The sequence below is a fragment of the Lytechinus variegatus genome, chromosome 8, assembly GCF_018143015.1.
Source record: "Lytechinus variegatus isolate NC3 chromosome 8, Lvar_3.0, whole genome shotgun sequence".
Lineage (NCBI taxonomy): Eukaryota > Metazoa > Echinodermata > Echinoidea > Temnopleuroida > Toxopneustidae > Lytechinus > Lytechinus variegatus.
Genome location: NC_054747.1, coordinates 31,261,292 through 31,275,103, shown reverse-complemented (window position 1 = coordinate 31,275,103; position 13,812 = coordinate 31,261,292). Strand labels below are relative to the sequence as shown.

General features: G+C 39.6%; 1 protein-coding gene across 2 annotated transcripts in view; it reads left to right on the top strand.

Moving 5' to 3' along the window:
• The first annotated feature begins 2,196 nt into the window (after nucleotides 1-2,196).
• LOC121420341 (angiopoietin-1 receptor-like) overlaps nucleotides 2,197-13,812 on the top strand; it is a 34,530-nt gene continuing 22,914 nt past the window's right edge. For both annotated transcript variants that reach the window (XM_041614937.1, XM_041614936.1), the window contains exons 1-5: nucleotides 2,197-2,293; nucleotides 3,518-3,853; nucleotides 4,510-4,809; nucleotides 10,798-10,923; nucleotides 11,763-12,038. In XM_041614937.1, the coding sequence (XP_041470871.1) occupies nucleotides 3,805-3,853; nucleotides 4,510-4,809; nucleotides 10,798-10,923; nucleotides 11,763-12,038 (751 nt within the window). In that variant the 5' untranslated portion in view covers nucleotides 2,197-2,293; nucleotides 3,518-3,804. The remainder of the gene's footprint in view (nucleotides 2,294-3,517; nucleotides 3,854-4,509; nucleotides 4,810-10,797; nucleotides 10,924-11,762; nucleotides 12,039-13,812) is intronic.

Genomic DNA, 13,812 nt, shown 5'->3' with positions numbered 1-13,812 from the left:
ATAGTCCGGGGCTAAGAAAATCCTGTGTAAAAAGGGTATTTGAGTCAAAGGCAATAAGAACATCTTGGGTGAAATTGAAATTGTAGTTTACAGCTGGTTTGTCAGAAAAATGCTTCAGATACCATCGATGATCTTGTAATATCTCCTTGATTTTGAGTATGAAATCATCTCTAATATGCTTTAGAAAGATGCAAGATGCTATTAAATGATCGGTTGTCTCATCTTCAAGCTTACAAAGAGGACAGAGGGAATTTGTACTCTTTCCGATCTTACATCTTCTTGCCTGTACTAGATATCTTCAATCGGGCATGGTAGCTCAGTGGCTCAGTGGTAGAGTGTCCGCCTCATGAACGGGAGGTTGTGGGTTCGATCCTCGGCCGAGTCATACCAAAGATTTATAAAAATGCGACCTTCTGCCTTCTTGCTAGGCGCTCAGCATTCAGACTGGAGAAGGGTAATAATAACATATTATGTTATGCAGGGTCCGCTGGAAGAGCAGTCTTATGATTGAAGTGGCTACCCTGGGTAAATAAAACGTTATTATTATTATTACGAGCCTTCCAGGATTGAGTTACTTATACTCATTAGTTGTTTTTTGTGTGTTTTTTTCAAAGAACATCTTAGTATCTTAAACAATGAAATGCGATAAAGTTAATTAATACATATTACAACATATCAATAAAGATTCGAATGAAATGCAAACCCATATGAACGTTAAACAACATCAGACTATATGATTTACCTCTTTGCCTGAAGCACAAAATGTTAAAATAATGAAATTCCACGTGTTCAGGGGGGAATTAAACTTCATTTCACATGACAATGATGAGAAAATCAAAATATTTCATATCTCATATAATAAAATACAAAAGAAATAGTAAGTGAGTGATGTCATCAACTCTCTCATTTGGATGTAACTGGCTCGTTCATATAACTATTTTGTTGAAAATAAGCGAAACTTTAAAATGCCATAACTTTCTTATTTTACATCCGATTTTGATGAAATTTTCAGTGGTATGCTTGTTGAGTTCTTTTCTTTTTTATTCAAATCAAGTTTTTGTTGGGATGGACTTGTCCTTTAAGGGTGGGTTTGAAAGACTGGTCAGTGGTGAATCGTGGGGTCAATCGTATTAAGGGTATTTTTCCAAAGCTTTTTTTAAGACTAGCCAAACGTGCTCGGCTAGGGCATGTTTTCCCACCCAACCTTTTCCCACGGGTCATATTCTGGCGACAACTTGTTTAAGGTCCAAAATGTGTAAATAAATCCCGCGAAAAACTTGTTTAGGGGGGTTATTTTTCACACAGAGAAACAAAATCCTGTTTGGAAGCAATTCATTTGACTGTTCCCCCCCCCCCTCTGGGCCTGAGACTGCATTTAGTATCTCATGTCATGAATAGGACGTATATATATCCGCGATCGAAAAATGGGAGCGCGAAGCGCAAGATGAAAATTTGTGATGTCCCAACCTAAAATCTGGACATTATAAGCATCATTGTAACCAGAAACAGAATAAGTACCTAACTAAACAGTCATTGATGCGAGCGCGAGCCGAAAATTTTGTGACCTTCTAACCTAGAATATTTTATGTTTTACTTCAGAGAGGAATTTCTTTGTAAAAAGGGTACATTTCATTTTTAAAAAGGGCACCCCCTGAATTCTGGTAGGTGTAGCAAAATGTAGAAATGTAGGTAAACTGACCTATAGGTTGTAGTGAAAACATTTTACTTGCTTGTCAAATTTCTCTAGACCAAAATAACATTTCAATTTTGAAGTGAACCCCCCTTTTTTATTTATTTATATTTTTTTTGCTTGTCAGATTTACATCAGCAACCCCTGTAAAAAAAATCGTTCCAAGTTCCCTGTGTTTGTGTGTCATATTAAACGGGAATGTGTGTTGCTAAAGACATACAATTCTGAGTCGTCGTTCTTTTTGTTTGCCATTTAAATCTTCAGATCTCTCTCGTGGAATCGAAGTCCACACCGTGGACGTCGTCAAGGCTGAATACGGAGCGTCGATCACCATTCCGTGTTACTACACACCACGATCGTCCAGAAGTAACTTTGAAGAAGTGTTGTGGAGAAGGGATGGAAACCCAATCATATTTGTGCACCGTTCTTACCAGGATTCAACGAAAGTGAGTGATAGGTATAGCCTCTTCGTGGACTTCGTGTCGATTGGGTTTTTAACCGTAAACGACGTGGTCATCGACGACGAGGGAACATACACCTGTGCGGTTAGTGTTGTTGATTCTCTCCAGAAATCGTCAAGCTCTTCTCTAGAAGTGATTGCAGGTGACTAGTATTTTAATGTCAAGGGGTGGGGCTCATTAGCTTACCTAGGGGTGGCAGGGCCTTTTTTTTTGCTTGTCAATATTTTATTCTGGTACGAAATCCTTTATTTGTGATTAAAGACCCTTTTTGCGGACGGTTTTGCCCCCCCCCCCCCGTGGAAAATCCTAGGTACGCCACTGGTGGGGCTAGATCAAGGACACTTAATTTGTATACAGGCCACTTTGATGGAAGACGTAGTTATTGAATTAGGAGTCAAAACAAAAACGTTTGGGATTTAGGAAGATATTTTTCTTTTTCATGAAGGCATGTTTCTGGAGTTTATTCATTCGCAGTTATGGCCCGGGGGGCACTTCCATTCACGAGTGGATACCATGCGCGACCATGGGGTCTCGAAAAGCACCCTAAACACGTAATTTCCATATTCTGAAAATGCACCCCTTAACAAATATTGGCATGTGAAACCCTACCCTTAACAAGTATTGGAAACAAAACGATACTCTTGGCAAATATTTCCTGAAATGAACCCCTAAACAAGTAAAGGAATGTTTTATTGTTACGGGTCCTTTGGTTGTCAGCTTTACCTAGCTTATTTGGTTTAATTAGTACGACCCCACCTTCTACACCTCCCGCAAATCGGACTCTAAACACGTAGTGTTGGGGCAAAAAGGACATCCTTTATAAAACATTTTAATTTTGTTTTATCATCCCCGCAAATTCGACCCAAAACACGTAATTTTACTATCGAAATAGATACCCTCTTTTCATTATTTTTGTGTTTCTGACACACTTTTCACGTTACGTACGTAACGTGCCCTATCGTGAAAAGGACGTCCTTTTTACGTGTTTTTTTTTTGGTCGCGCATGGTATCCACTCTTCAATGTAAGTGGCCCCCCGGGAGTTATGGTCACTTCATCCCCGTACATTAAACTGATTTTTGTGAAAAATCTTAGTTTATCTTAATATGGATCGCCCAGGAGAGAGGGGTATGGGGGAGAATCAGCTTTTTCAATATTTACCTACAAAAATATTTAAGGCATGTTCAGTCCCCTTTTCAAATTCGATCCATCGCCCATAAAAACAAACAATCACGTTTCTTCGATTTTTCTTTATTCGCTCTAGAAGTTAAAAGTCGAATATGTCCCCGGCTGACACCTTTCTATTTAATCAATGTTTCCTTTATTTCGTACATGTCTCTCTCTCTCTCTCTGTTCAACCTTCTACAGCTCCACGAGAGCTTCTCCTTCAAGGTCAAGCAGCAAACAAACCCGTCGTCATCCACCAGAACGCCGTGACGCTCAAACCCGGTGTCGACATCGAGTTCGAATGCCAGGCCGTCAGATCCAGACCGGCTGTGACAATCAAATGGTACTACGCTGGTGCTCTCGTTGAGCCTTTGTCGAGCCCGTCACCGAGTTCGGACGACGTTGGATTCCAGAACACGACGTCGTCATTCGCCATCGCTCGTCCTAGTTGGGCGGATCACGACAAATTAGTGGTATGTCAAGCCGTGATGGACGGGGGAGTAGTTCGCAATACAAGTATTATCATTAACGTTGAAGGTAAGGGTCCTCAAAAGACACACATATAAAGTGGGGGTATAAGGAGCAGTTGCCTATACCCCCCAGGAAAAAATAGATAAATAACACAATAATAATGATAATAATACTTTTCAAGTCGTCAATTTATCCCGATTTGCACGAAAATATATGAAGTGTGCGAAAATCCTTTAATATATGCAATGATGATGATAATAAAGAATTGGATGTGTAATTAAATTGATCGCGTCGCTTCATCGCCTTAAGTTATATCTCATATTCTCGTCCCTTCCAAAATGGTAGTCATCATAATGATGGAGGGAACATGTGAATTCTGAAAAAAACGACACTACATGTATTTACGAATATTCTAAGCCTTACTAATATACCATGTTATAGTCATCAAATTGTGACTTGGTTGTTTTTTACTGCGTTGATCATGAACATTGAACACGGTGGGTGGGGGGGGGGGGGAAGGCAATGACAGGAGTGTTTTGAGGTATCGAGAGGGGATCGTATTATATAAAACAAAAAAGTAGAATAAGTAGGCATTTCTGCAACTGAACTTGCTGTCATGGAGAATTTTATACCCTGAAACAAAACAATTAAGTAATTGATGAATTAGATGGGAGGGGTTATTTGTTTATTTATTTTTTTATTTCCTGGACTATTTTTTTCAGAACCTCCCATTAAGCCAGTTGCCATCCTTGGACTTGCTGACTGTCTGACGTCATCGACACGTCATGAACCGTATTGTATCGCTAGAGGCAGCTTCCCTTCCTCCGAGATCACGTGGTCTCTCGATGAGGAAAACGTGACCGACAACGCCGAGGCGACGACAACGAATATGGCGTCGGGATACGTGATGGTCATCAGCGAGTTGAATTACGTAACCAGAAGAGAGGATTATGGGAAGATATTGCGATGCAGAATTAGTCACGTGGCACTGGGGGAGGATTTCGTTGCAGAGAAAGCTATCTGTGAGTAATGACTTTATTTCAATTATTTTCTTATGATATTATTGATGGCGAGGAAGACGGTGAAAATGAGAAGTGGTGATATTGATGGTGGTGGTTGGTTTTGTAGAGGAGATGATGGTTAAAGTATAATATGGGCATGATGGTGGTGATGCTGATGATGGTGATAATGATGATGATAACGATGATGACGATGGCGATAATCATGGTGATGATGATGACGGTGATTGTGATGGTGTTGATGATAATTACTATGGTGATGGTGAACATCGATGGTGACATAGTGCGCATTGTGTGGTAATGACCATTCATGTCACTATGCACAGCAAAATCAGTGGTGTTAATTGGTGTTCATAGAGTACCACACCCATTATTTTACACCGGTGTTTAATTGACAGTGACGGTCAGTTTAACACATATAAGTGCTATTACAACACCTTTGGTTGTTACATTTACACTCTTTGTGTTATGTTGAATCTCTAGGGTGTATTCAGGATGTGATCCTCTATTAACACCGATTGGTGTCAGTTTCAACACCACAGTTTTTACAGTGTGGCTATTACAATTGAGACCCTGGATGCTGCCTTAAAGAAAGTCTAGATTTTGAATAGTCAGTTCAGCCCATCTTTATTTTGAAACGTTAAGAATTGTAATGTAGAAATATTGGTGTACGGTGTTAATTTCAAAGGGGTAGGGCGACTCCTCTTGAAAATACCCCCACCTCCTTGAGGAGTGTATGGCTGTATAGCCCCATCAAACCATTAATATAAAGGCATTTATTGCTAAGCACTAGCTTACTGAACATGCCGAACGTATGTAAACAGTTGCGTATTAGGGAGGAAGCATACAGTCCCAAATGAATCGGTAACCCCTGTTACAACCGATAATGTCGCAGCAACGCATAATGTCGCAGATTACGACATTATGCTAAGAGCGTCCGACGCATAATGTCGCAGTCAACGCATAATGTCGTAGTTTTTCTAACGCATAATGTCACATGTCGCCGGCAACGCATGTCGCAGCAAATCGTCAACGCATATTGTACAACGCCTACTTAGCTTGTTGTACGCGATCAAATGGGAGGCCGAATGTCACACATTCGTACCACCGTTGCACACAAGACGTACCATCCAAAGTGTACCGTCCAAAATATACCATTGCACGGATTTAGAGGTGACGTCACAATGCGATTTCATTGAATAAGGTGACAATGCATGCGCGTACAGCCCGCTGGCTAAATGCGCAATGCTGTCCAAGATTATGTGCGCTTGTGGGATTTTGCTTTTTGCTTTCAATATTTTTGCTCCTTTTTCATAGATTACTGGAGGGAAAAACTCTTGTTTTTTCATATTTTCGCTAGATTCCGAGGCGTCGTAGAACACAAATAGCGAATATTCTTATACGTGCAATGGTGCAAGATTTTCCATTCGGTTAAAGAAAGAAACGCTCTATTCAACTCGGCTACCGCCTCGTTGAATAGAGCATCTTTCTTTCACCTCATGCGAAATCTCGCACCATTGCACTCATGCCTATTCGCTATTTGTATAATGTCACATGTCGCAACGCATAATGTCACAGCGGTATTTTCTTCAGGACTCGAGCTACCATGGCTACAGATAAGACATAAAACATGCTTTTACTGAGTATTTTGAAACACGAAAAAGAGAATGAAATTATTTTGAATTCAGGATTACTCTTTGTATGGATATTTGTCGCTTTATTGCCATTTCGTCTACTGCCTTTTCCCCACTATCGCATGGTCTGATATCATTTCGTCTAACCATTAGTTAGTCAACTATCAACATAGTCTAATAGCCATTTCATCTAATTACCATCTCGTCTAATAGCCAGTTGGTCTAATAGCCGTTGTGTTTATTATCATTTAGTCTAATTGTATTTTTTCAGTTGGTCCAATATCCATTTTGTCCAATATCCTTACGTCTATTACCTTTTGGTCTATTAACCGATTGGTCTAATAACCACTTGGTGTACTCTCATTTTCGTCCATGTTCCATTTGGTCTAACTTCAGTTGGTTCGCTATCACTTTGTCTAAACCCATTTCGGCTAACAATCATTTTGTGTCGTTGCCATGGGTCCAATCACCATTAAGTCCTATCACCGGTTCTAGGACGATTACCCCCAGAAAATCACCTTCCGGACAACCACCTCTGCGGCCTCTGAGGACAATTAACTCCCCCCCCCGGACAAGTGCCCCCTGAGGATAATTACCCCACACAATCACCCCTGGACAATTATTTCACAGACAATTCCCCCCCCCCCGCAAATACCCCCGATGACAATGATTCCCCAGACAGTTACCGCCAAACAATTACCCCCGGAAAATCCCCCCACCTTCTCTCTGGCATCAAATCAAGCGTGAGCGACCCCCAGGGGGGATGGGGGCACTCGACCATAAAAGTGGTAGGGGCCTTGCCGCGGGCGAGACAAAAAACGGGGTCCTTGGAACGGATCGCTAGCGTGTCAGTGCTGATGCATCCCTGTGGAACGGACATGCGTGCATGATGTAGCTAGCCCGGCGGCACGTCCGCCGGGTGCGCTCGCGCAGAGGTGATGGTCGGACAGCGCTCTGCGGCCGCATTTCACCAAAATTGCAGCTCATTGTAGCAGATCAATGCGACCGGAACGGCGTAACGAAAAATATGACAAGCTCTGGAACGGATTTATTTCTTCTTTTTTCTCGATAAGAAGAAAATGTTTTGCCTTGGAGCGGCTTTCTTTGTTCATTTTCTCAATAAGACAAAGATGCTATGCCTTGGAACGGAAATTTGAGTGTAAAAATGGGGGTCCCCTCCGCGGCAAATTATTATATACTGAGTGCCCCCCGGGTGTATATATACATACATATATATATATATATATATATATATATATATATATATATATATATATATATATATATATATATATATATATATATATACAGTGCGTATCAAAAAAAAGTTTACACTTTGGAAAAGTCCTGGGAATTAAAAAATACACAACACGTGGGTAATTTTTTCACATATAATCTTGGGTTTGGGTCTCATCTATCCAACGAAAGTAAAAGTTTTGTCAGAATGTTACACTTGAGTGAGCACTGTCCATTTCTGTAAAGCTCGCAGAAATCTGATTGTGCAGAAATGCTCATTTTCATGCTGTGTCAAGTCGATAGGACGAAATCAAACTGACAGTACGAAATATTTATCATACATTTCCCTTGCAGTTTTGGTCAATTGGAGTAAAACGGATACATTCAAGCATTTTGTGACAATTTTGCCACCCAAATTGAAATTTCAACACTCAATAAGCACAACCTTTACCCTATTTGTGCCAGCTGGATCTGAGGACATAACTGAATCTGAACAAAAGTTTTTATCATTGAAAGTTGGTTTACATTTTATTTTTCATTTAATACTTGTTTGTCCACACTTTTCCCAAGCTTAGCAATGATTAACAAAATGAAAATCAAGCTTAAGCCATTCCATGTAAATCACAGCTCAGTGTAAAGCAAATATCGTCACGATGGCCTCGGTGTGTGGGGCAGTGGGGTGGGGCAAAATGCACTCTTCGAAGTGTTTTGGGCAAGGAAACAAGTCAAACAATGTAGAAGATATCTTCAAATCAACTTTAATTACTAGCTAAATTCCATGTGTTCTTCATGATTAAGGTCTACTTTTATTCGCATAATATTTCAAATTTCTGCGCAAATCATTTTTCACTAACTTTTCAAAAGTAAGTGGTGCTCACTCAAGCGGAAATATTTTTCGACAGTTACGTCGTCATTTGCTTTATTGGACATGTACCAATGTTAAAATGTGGAACAATCTTCAGGATATAACAAATTTATAATTTTATAGGATTTATTCAAAGTGTAAACTTTTTTTTGATACGCACTGTATATATATATTCTACTTTATCTTATGTTAATAACTTTCTCTCTTATATCGCTCTTTCTCCCTTTTTCTCTCTCCCTCTCTCTCATTTTCTTCTTTTTCATATTTTTCTTCCTTTTCCGCCTTTTTTTCCTTATTTTTATTAGCAATGCCTTCTGCATCATGAAAAATGGGGGTGGGGGCTTGCGCTATATAGCTACGCATATGTACATCAGAAAATATAAACTGGCCCACATACTAAGTTTTCATAGAACAATTGAACATTCATGAAAAGACACGATTAGACATAATAATCACAAATGCCTAATTTCTCTGATTCCAACTGATCTGATTTTTTCTTGATTCATTTGGGGTTTAATTTCAGGAAAAAATCAGGAAAAAAATAAAACATTAAAAAGACACCTTCACAGGTAGAAATATTGAAAGTCGGTACGCAAACCATCAACACTACTATTGACAAGAAGAACCTATAAACCTGTTATTTTAAAACAATTAATCTAACAAGAAACTAAGAATTATTAACAATTGGTGCACATTCCAGATTAAGATGTGGCTTTAGTTTTAATACAGTAAGCAAAAAAAAAATATGCAAAGATAATATACACAAGAACGCCTTGTAATTTTACAATTTAGGCCATAACTCTGTGCACTCCCTTTGTCTAGGGGGTTATTGTCCCCGGGGCAGGGTAATTGTTCCCGTTGGTAATTGTCCTCTGGGGTAATTATCCGGGGGTAATTGTCCTCGGGGGGGGGGTTAATTTTCCTAAGGGGTAATTGTCCGGGGGTAGTTGTCCGGGTGTAATTGTCATCGGGGGGGTAGTTGTTCAGGGGGTAATTGTCCGGGGTAATTGTCCAGGGGGTAATTGTCCAGGGGGAATTGCCCTAGGGGGTAGTTGTCCGGGGGGGGGGGGGTAATTGTCCTCAGGGGGTAATCGTCCTCGGGGGTAGTTTTACAGGGGGTAGTTGTCCGGGAGTAATTGTCTAGGGGGGTAATTGTCCAGGGGGTAATTGTCCGGGGTGTAATTGTCCTCAGGGGGTAATTGTCCTCGGGGGGTAATTGTCCTCAGGGGTATTTGTCCAGGGGGTAATTGTCCTCGGGTTGGTAAACTTGTCAGGGATTAGTTGTCCGGAAGGGTGATTGTCCGTGGGGGGGGGGGGTAATTGTCCTAGAACCAATGATTGGACCTATTGGTGATTGGAACCGTGCACACTCATTTGGTATCGTTGCCATGGCAACGATACCAAATGAGTGTTAGCCGAAATGGATTTAGACAAAGTGATAGCGAACCAACTGAAGTTAGACCAAATGGAACATGGACGAAAATGAGAGTACACCAAGTGGTTATTAGACCAATTGGCTATTATACCAAAAGGTAATAGACGTAATGATATTGGACAAAATGGATATTGGACCAACTGAATAAAATACAATTAGACTAAATGATAATAAACACAACGGCTATTAGACCAACTGGCTATTAGACGAGATGGTAATTAGACGAAATGGTTATTGGACTATGTTGATAGTTTACTAACTAATGGTAGACGAAATGATATCAGACCATGCGATATTGGGGAAAAGGCAGTAGACGAAATGGTAATAAAGCGACAAATATCCATACAAAGAGTAATCCTGAGTTCAAAATAATTTCTTTCTCTTTTTCGTGTCTCAAAATGCTAAGTCAAAGCATGTTTTATATCTTATCTGTAGCTCGAGTCCTGAAGAAAATACCGCTGTGACATTATGCGTTGCGACATGTGACATTATGCGTTAGAAAAACTACGACATTATGCGTTGACTGCGACATTATGCGTTGCTGCGACATTATCGGTTGTAACAACCCCGCCCCCTCCTCTCCTCGAAAAACACCATTTTCTGTTCTACGGGTTCTTTATGACAAGTCCATGGGTTTTATTGTCTTTTCCGCTGATGTATGTAATTGAATCATAGGAAAATGCTTTACTTATCATTTGTTTTATATGGACACTAGAAAAAATAATAATTCAATATGTTTTGCGACACTTGGTGTGTTTTTTTCTTTAAATAAATACCACTTAGCAGCACTGCAACAATATATTTTTGTTGTTTATTTTCAGGTTTGATTGACACTGAAATGAATTTGTCATCGGTGGAGGGGGATCTTTCTGGCTCTCTCGTTCTTGAAGTAAGCGGCATACCACATTCGGCCTCGTGTTCTCTCAGAGCATGTGACATTGCACAATGTAAGTCTAATCCCTGGCGTAAAGATGGGGGGGGGGGGGGGGTATAGGGCACTAACTCTCATCCCCCCAAAAGGTTAATATTACACTCTAAAAACAAATAGTTAATAGGGTCAGCTGGGTGAAACTGTTATTCTAGTCATATTGGACTATTTTCTAGTCATATTGTACTAGAAAAGAGTTATTTCTGACCAGAATGTATGTCAGAAATGTGAATATCAATGATTACCATATGTGGAGCGTTGTGGCCCAGTGGACTAGTCTTCGGACTTTGAAACAGAGGGTCGTGGGTTCGAATCCCAGCCATGGCGTAATTTCCTTCAGCAAGAAATTTATCCACATTGTGCTGCACTCGACCCAGGTGAGGTAAATGGGTACCGGCAGGAAGTAATTCCTCAAAAAGCTGTGTGCACCGAGAAGGTAGCCTAGCTTAGCCGGGTAATAATAGCAGGGCCCGCTGGGAGAACAGTTTTCGGAACTGAAGTGGCTACCCTGGGTAAATATACCTTTATTATTATTATTAGTTGCTCCCAGCTGACTACTGGTCTAGTCAATTTGACTGATTTGTTTTAAGAGTGTATTATGGAAGAATCGGGTGATTCAATGGCCAATCCACATTACTAAAAAGGGAGAGAAGTTCTATTGTCATGAATCAAAAAATATACCATCATTTGTACAGTTAAGCGTATATATAAGTTTACGGCATGCAAACTGTTTACAGAAAAGTAAACAATCCATTGTAATTATCAAGGGTATTTATTCATATTAGGATGTTCTTTTGTTAGTCATTAATAACGGGCATTTTTTAAAATGTTTCTTCTGCATGTGTTATTATTATATAGATAACAGCACCACGAGGGATGAATGCCCAGAAAGATATCTCGGTGACACGTACAGCGACTTAGCCGACCACGTATATGAATTCATTGATCTCGTAGCTTCGACCACCTACGAAGTATCGCTTCGTTGCGTTCATAGGTTGTGCGGTGAGAGCACGACCGAGACACGAGCTACCGTCCCGAGTCCTCCGGATCGCGGCGGCAAAAATATTGACTCCGAAAATGTACACTTCGAAAATATGAACTCCGAATTCAATGCTGAGTCGAATTCGTCAACTGGTGAGCTCTTGTTTTATACAATTTTTCTTCATATTGATTAATTTTACTTTCCCGTTTGCTTGTTTATAAATGCATTAATATTCATTGATCTTATGGGATTTTTTCTCTCTCTTTCTATCTTTTTTTCTCTCTTTCGTTCTTTCTTATTTTCTTTCTTCTTTCTTTCTCTTTATTTTTCTTTTTCTTTATCGAATTCTTTTATTGTTTTTTGTTCTTTATTTTTCTTCACTTCTAATGTTGCTTTGTTTCTTCGATGCTTATTTTTGGGGGATCTAAGTACACTGCAAACACTGTTGTTGATTTAACACCAGCCCGGAATCTATATTATGTCCACACAAGAGAAGTTTCCTTTTGGTCTAACACCAGATAAGCGTTTATACAACACATATTGGTATTAAAACAACATTATGTTGTCTTAATTTTTTTTCCTTTTTCTCGTTTTTTAGATAGAATTTTGCTTATTTGTTACTCATGATTTTATTGATGTGCGGTGGTTGCTTTGTTGTCTTTGTGGTATTTGAGTGTATGTTTGAATGCACTGCAAAAACACCGGTGTTAACTTAGCACCTGACTGGTATCTATATCGGTCCACACCAGAGAGATGTTGAAACAACATCGGTTTGGCGTTAGGCTAACACCAGATAAACTCTAAAAAAAAGGTTTATCCAATATTGGGTAAAATGGAACATTCATTTTGGTTGGGTATATATATATATATATATAAAGGGATGTATTTTGTAATATTTTGTAGATTTTACGCAATGCTGCGTTGAAATAGATTCGCGCTCACGTTATTAAAGTAAGAGGATACCAATCACCCATCCTTTTCCTGATTTTATAAGACATAAATAGAGTGTCACATTGTACTGATTTTTAGGTTTGAAATCTCAGTTGTTTCCGCTCGCGCTTTGCGCTCGCATTGTATACATGGTATAGTTACATACCTATTCTATTCGTGCATTAGAAAAGTGCTTAGAATGTCCCGTTTTTTAGGTCTGAAATTTCAATTTTGTTTCCGCTCGTACTGGTCATCTTTGTTTTATATTTTACAATTCATTGTATTGGATTTATCTCTAAAGAAATCGTGCACACATCATATTCCTTCAGAAAAAGTACAGATATGGAAGTCGGTATAAGGCACTGAAGGAGAATCCAACCCAAATAAAAATTGTTTTAGAGGGGAAAAATCAGACATTTAGATGGGTCAAATATTGAACAATATCACGCAAACAGTGAGAAAGAAAGTTATGAATTTTAAAAAGTTGTAAAAAATTGGTAATCTCAATAGGAATCTCAATATCAAATAATCGCTAAAGACCTGGTCACACCGCCCGAGCGTTGTTGAAGCGGTCGTGGAGCGGTAAGGAGAGAGGGTCGAATTTTGATCGCTCACAAAATTGGGGAAAAAAGTCTTCTTAAGGAAGTAATTCCTTAAGAAGCTGTGTGCGCTATGAACGCCTAGCTTAGCCGGGTAATTTAGGAGCGCCTTGAGCACCTAACAAGGTGGATATGTGCGCAATATAAATATCCTACAGTATTATTATTAAAAATCGAAAACGAAATAAAAACAATCGAAATCGAAAATGGTGAATAGTAGCGAGTGGTGATGATTTTTCTCTCCGCTCCACGACCGCTCCGACAGCGCTCGGGCGGTGTGACCAGGCCTTAACTTTGTTATTGCTTGTCCTATTTTTTTTTTGTCTTTCACCATTCTGTTTAACTTATTTTTCTCCTTTCCCCAAAACCTTTCACACGGTCTATTTGGAAGACAAGG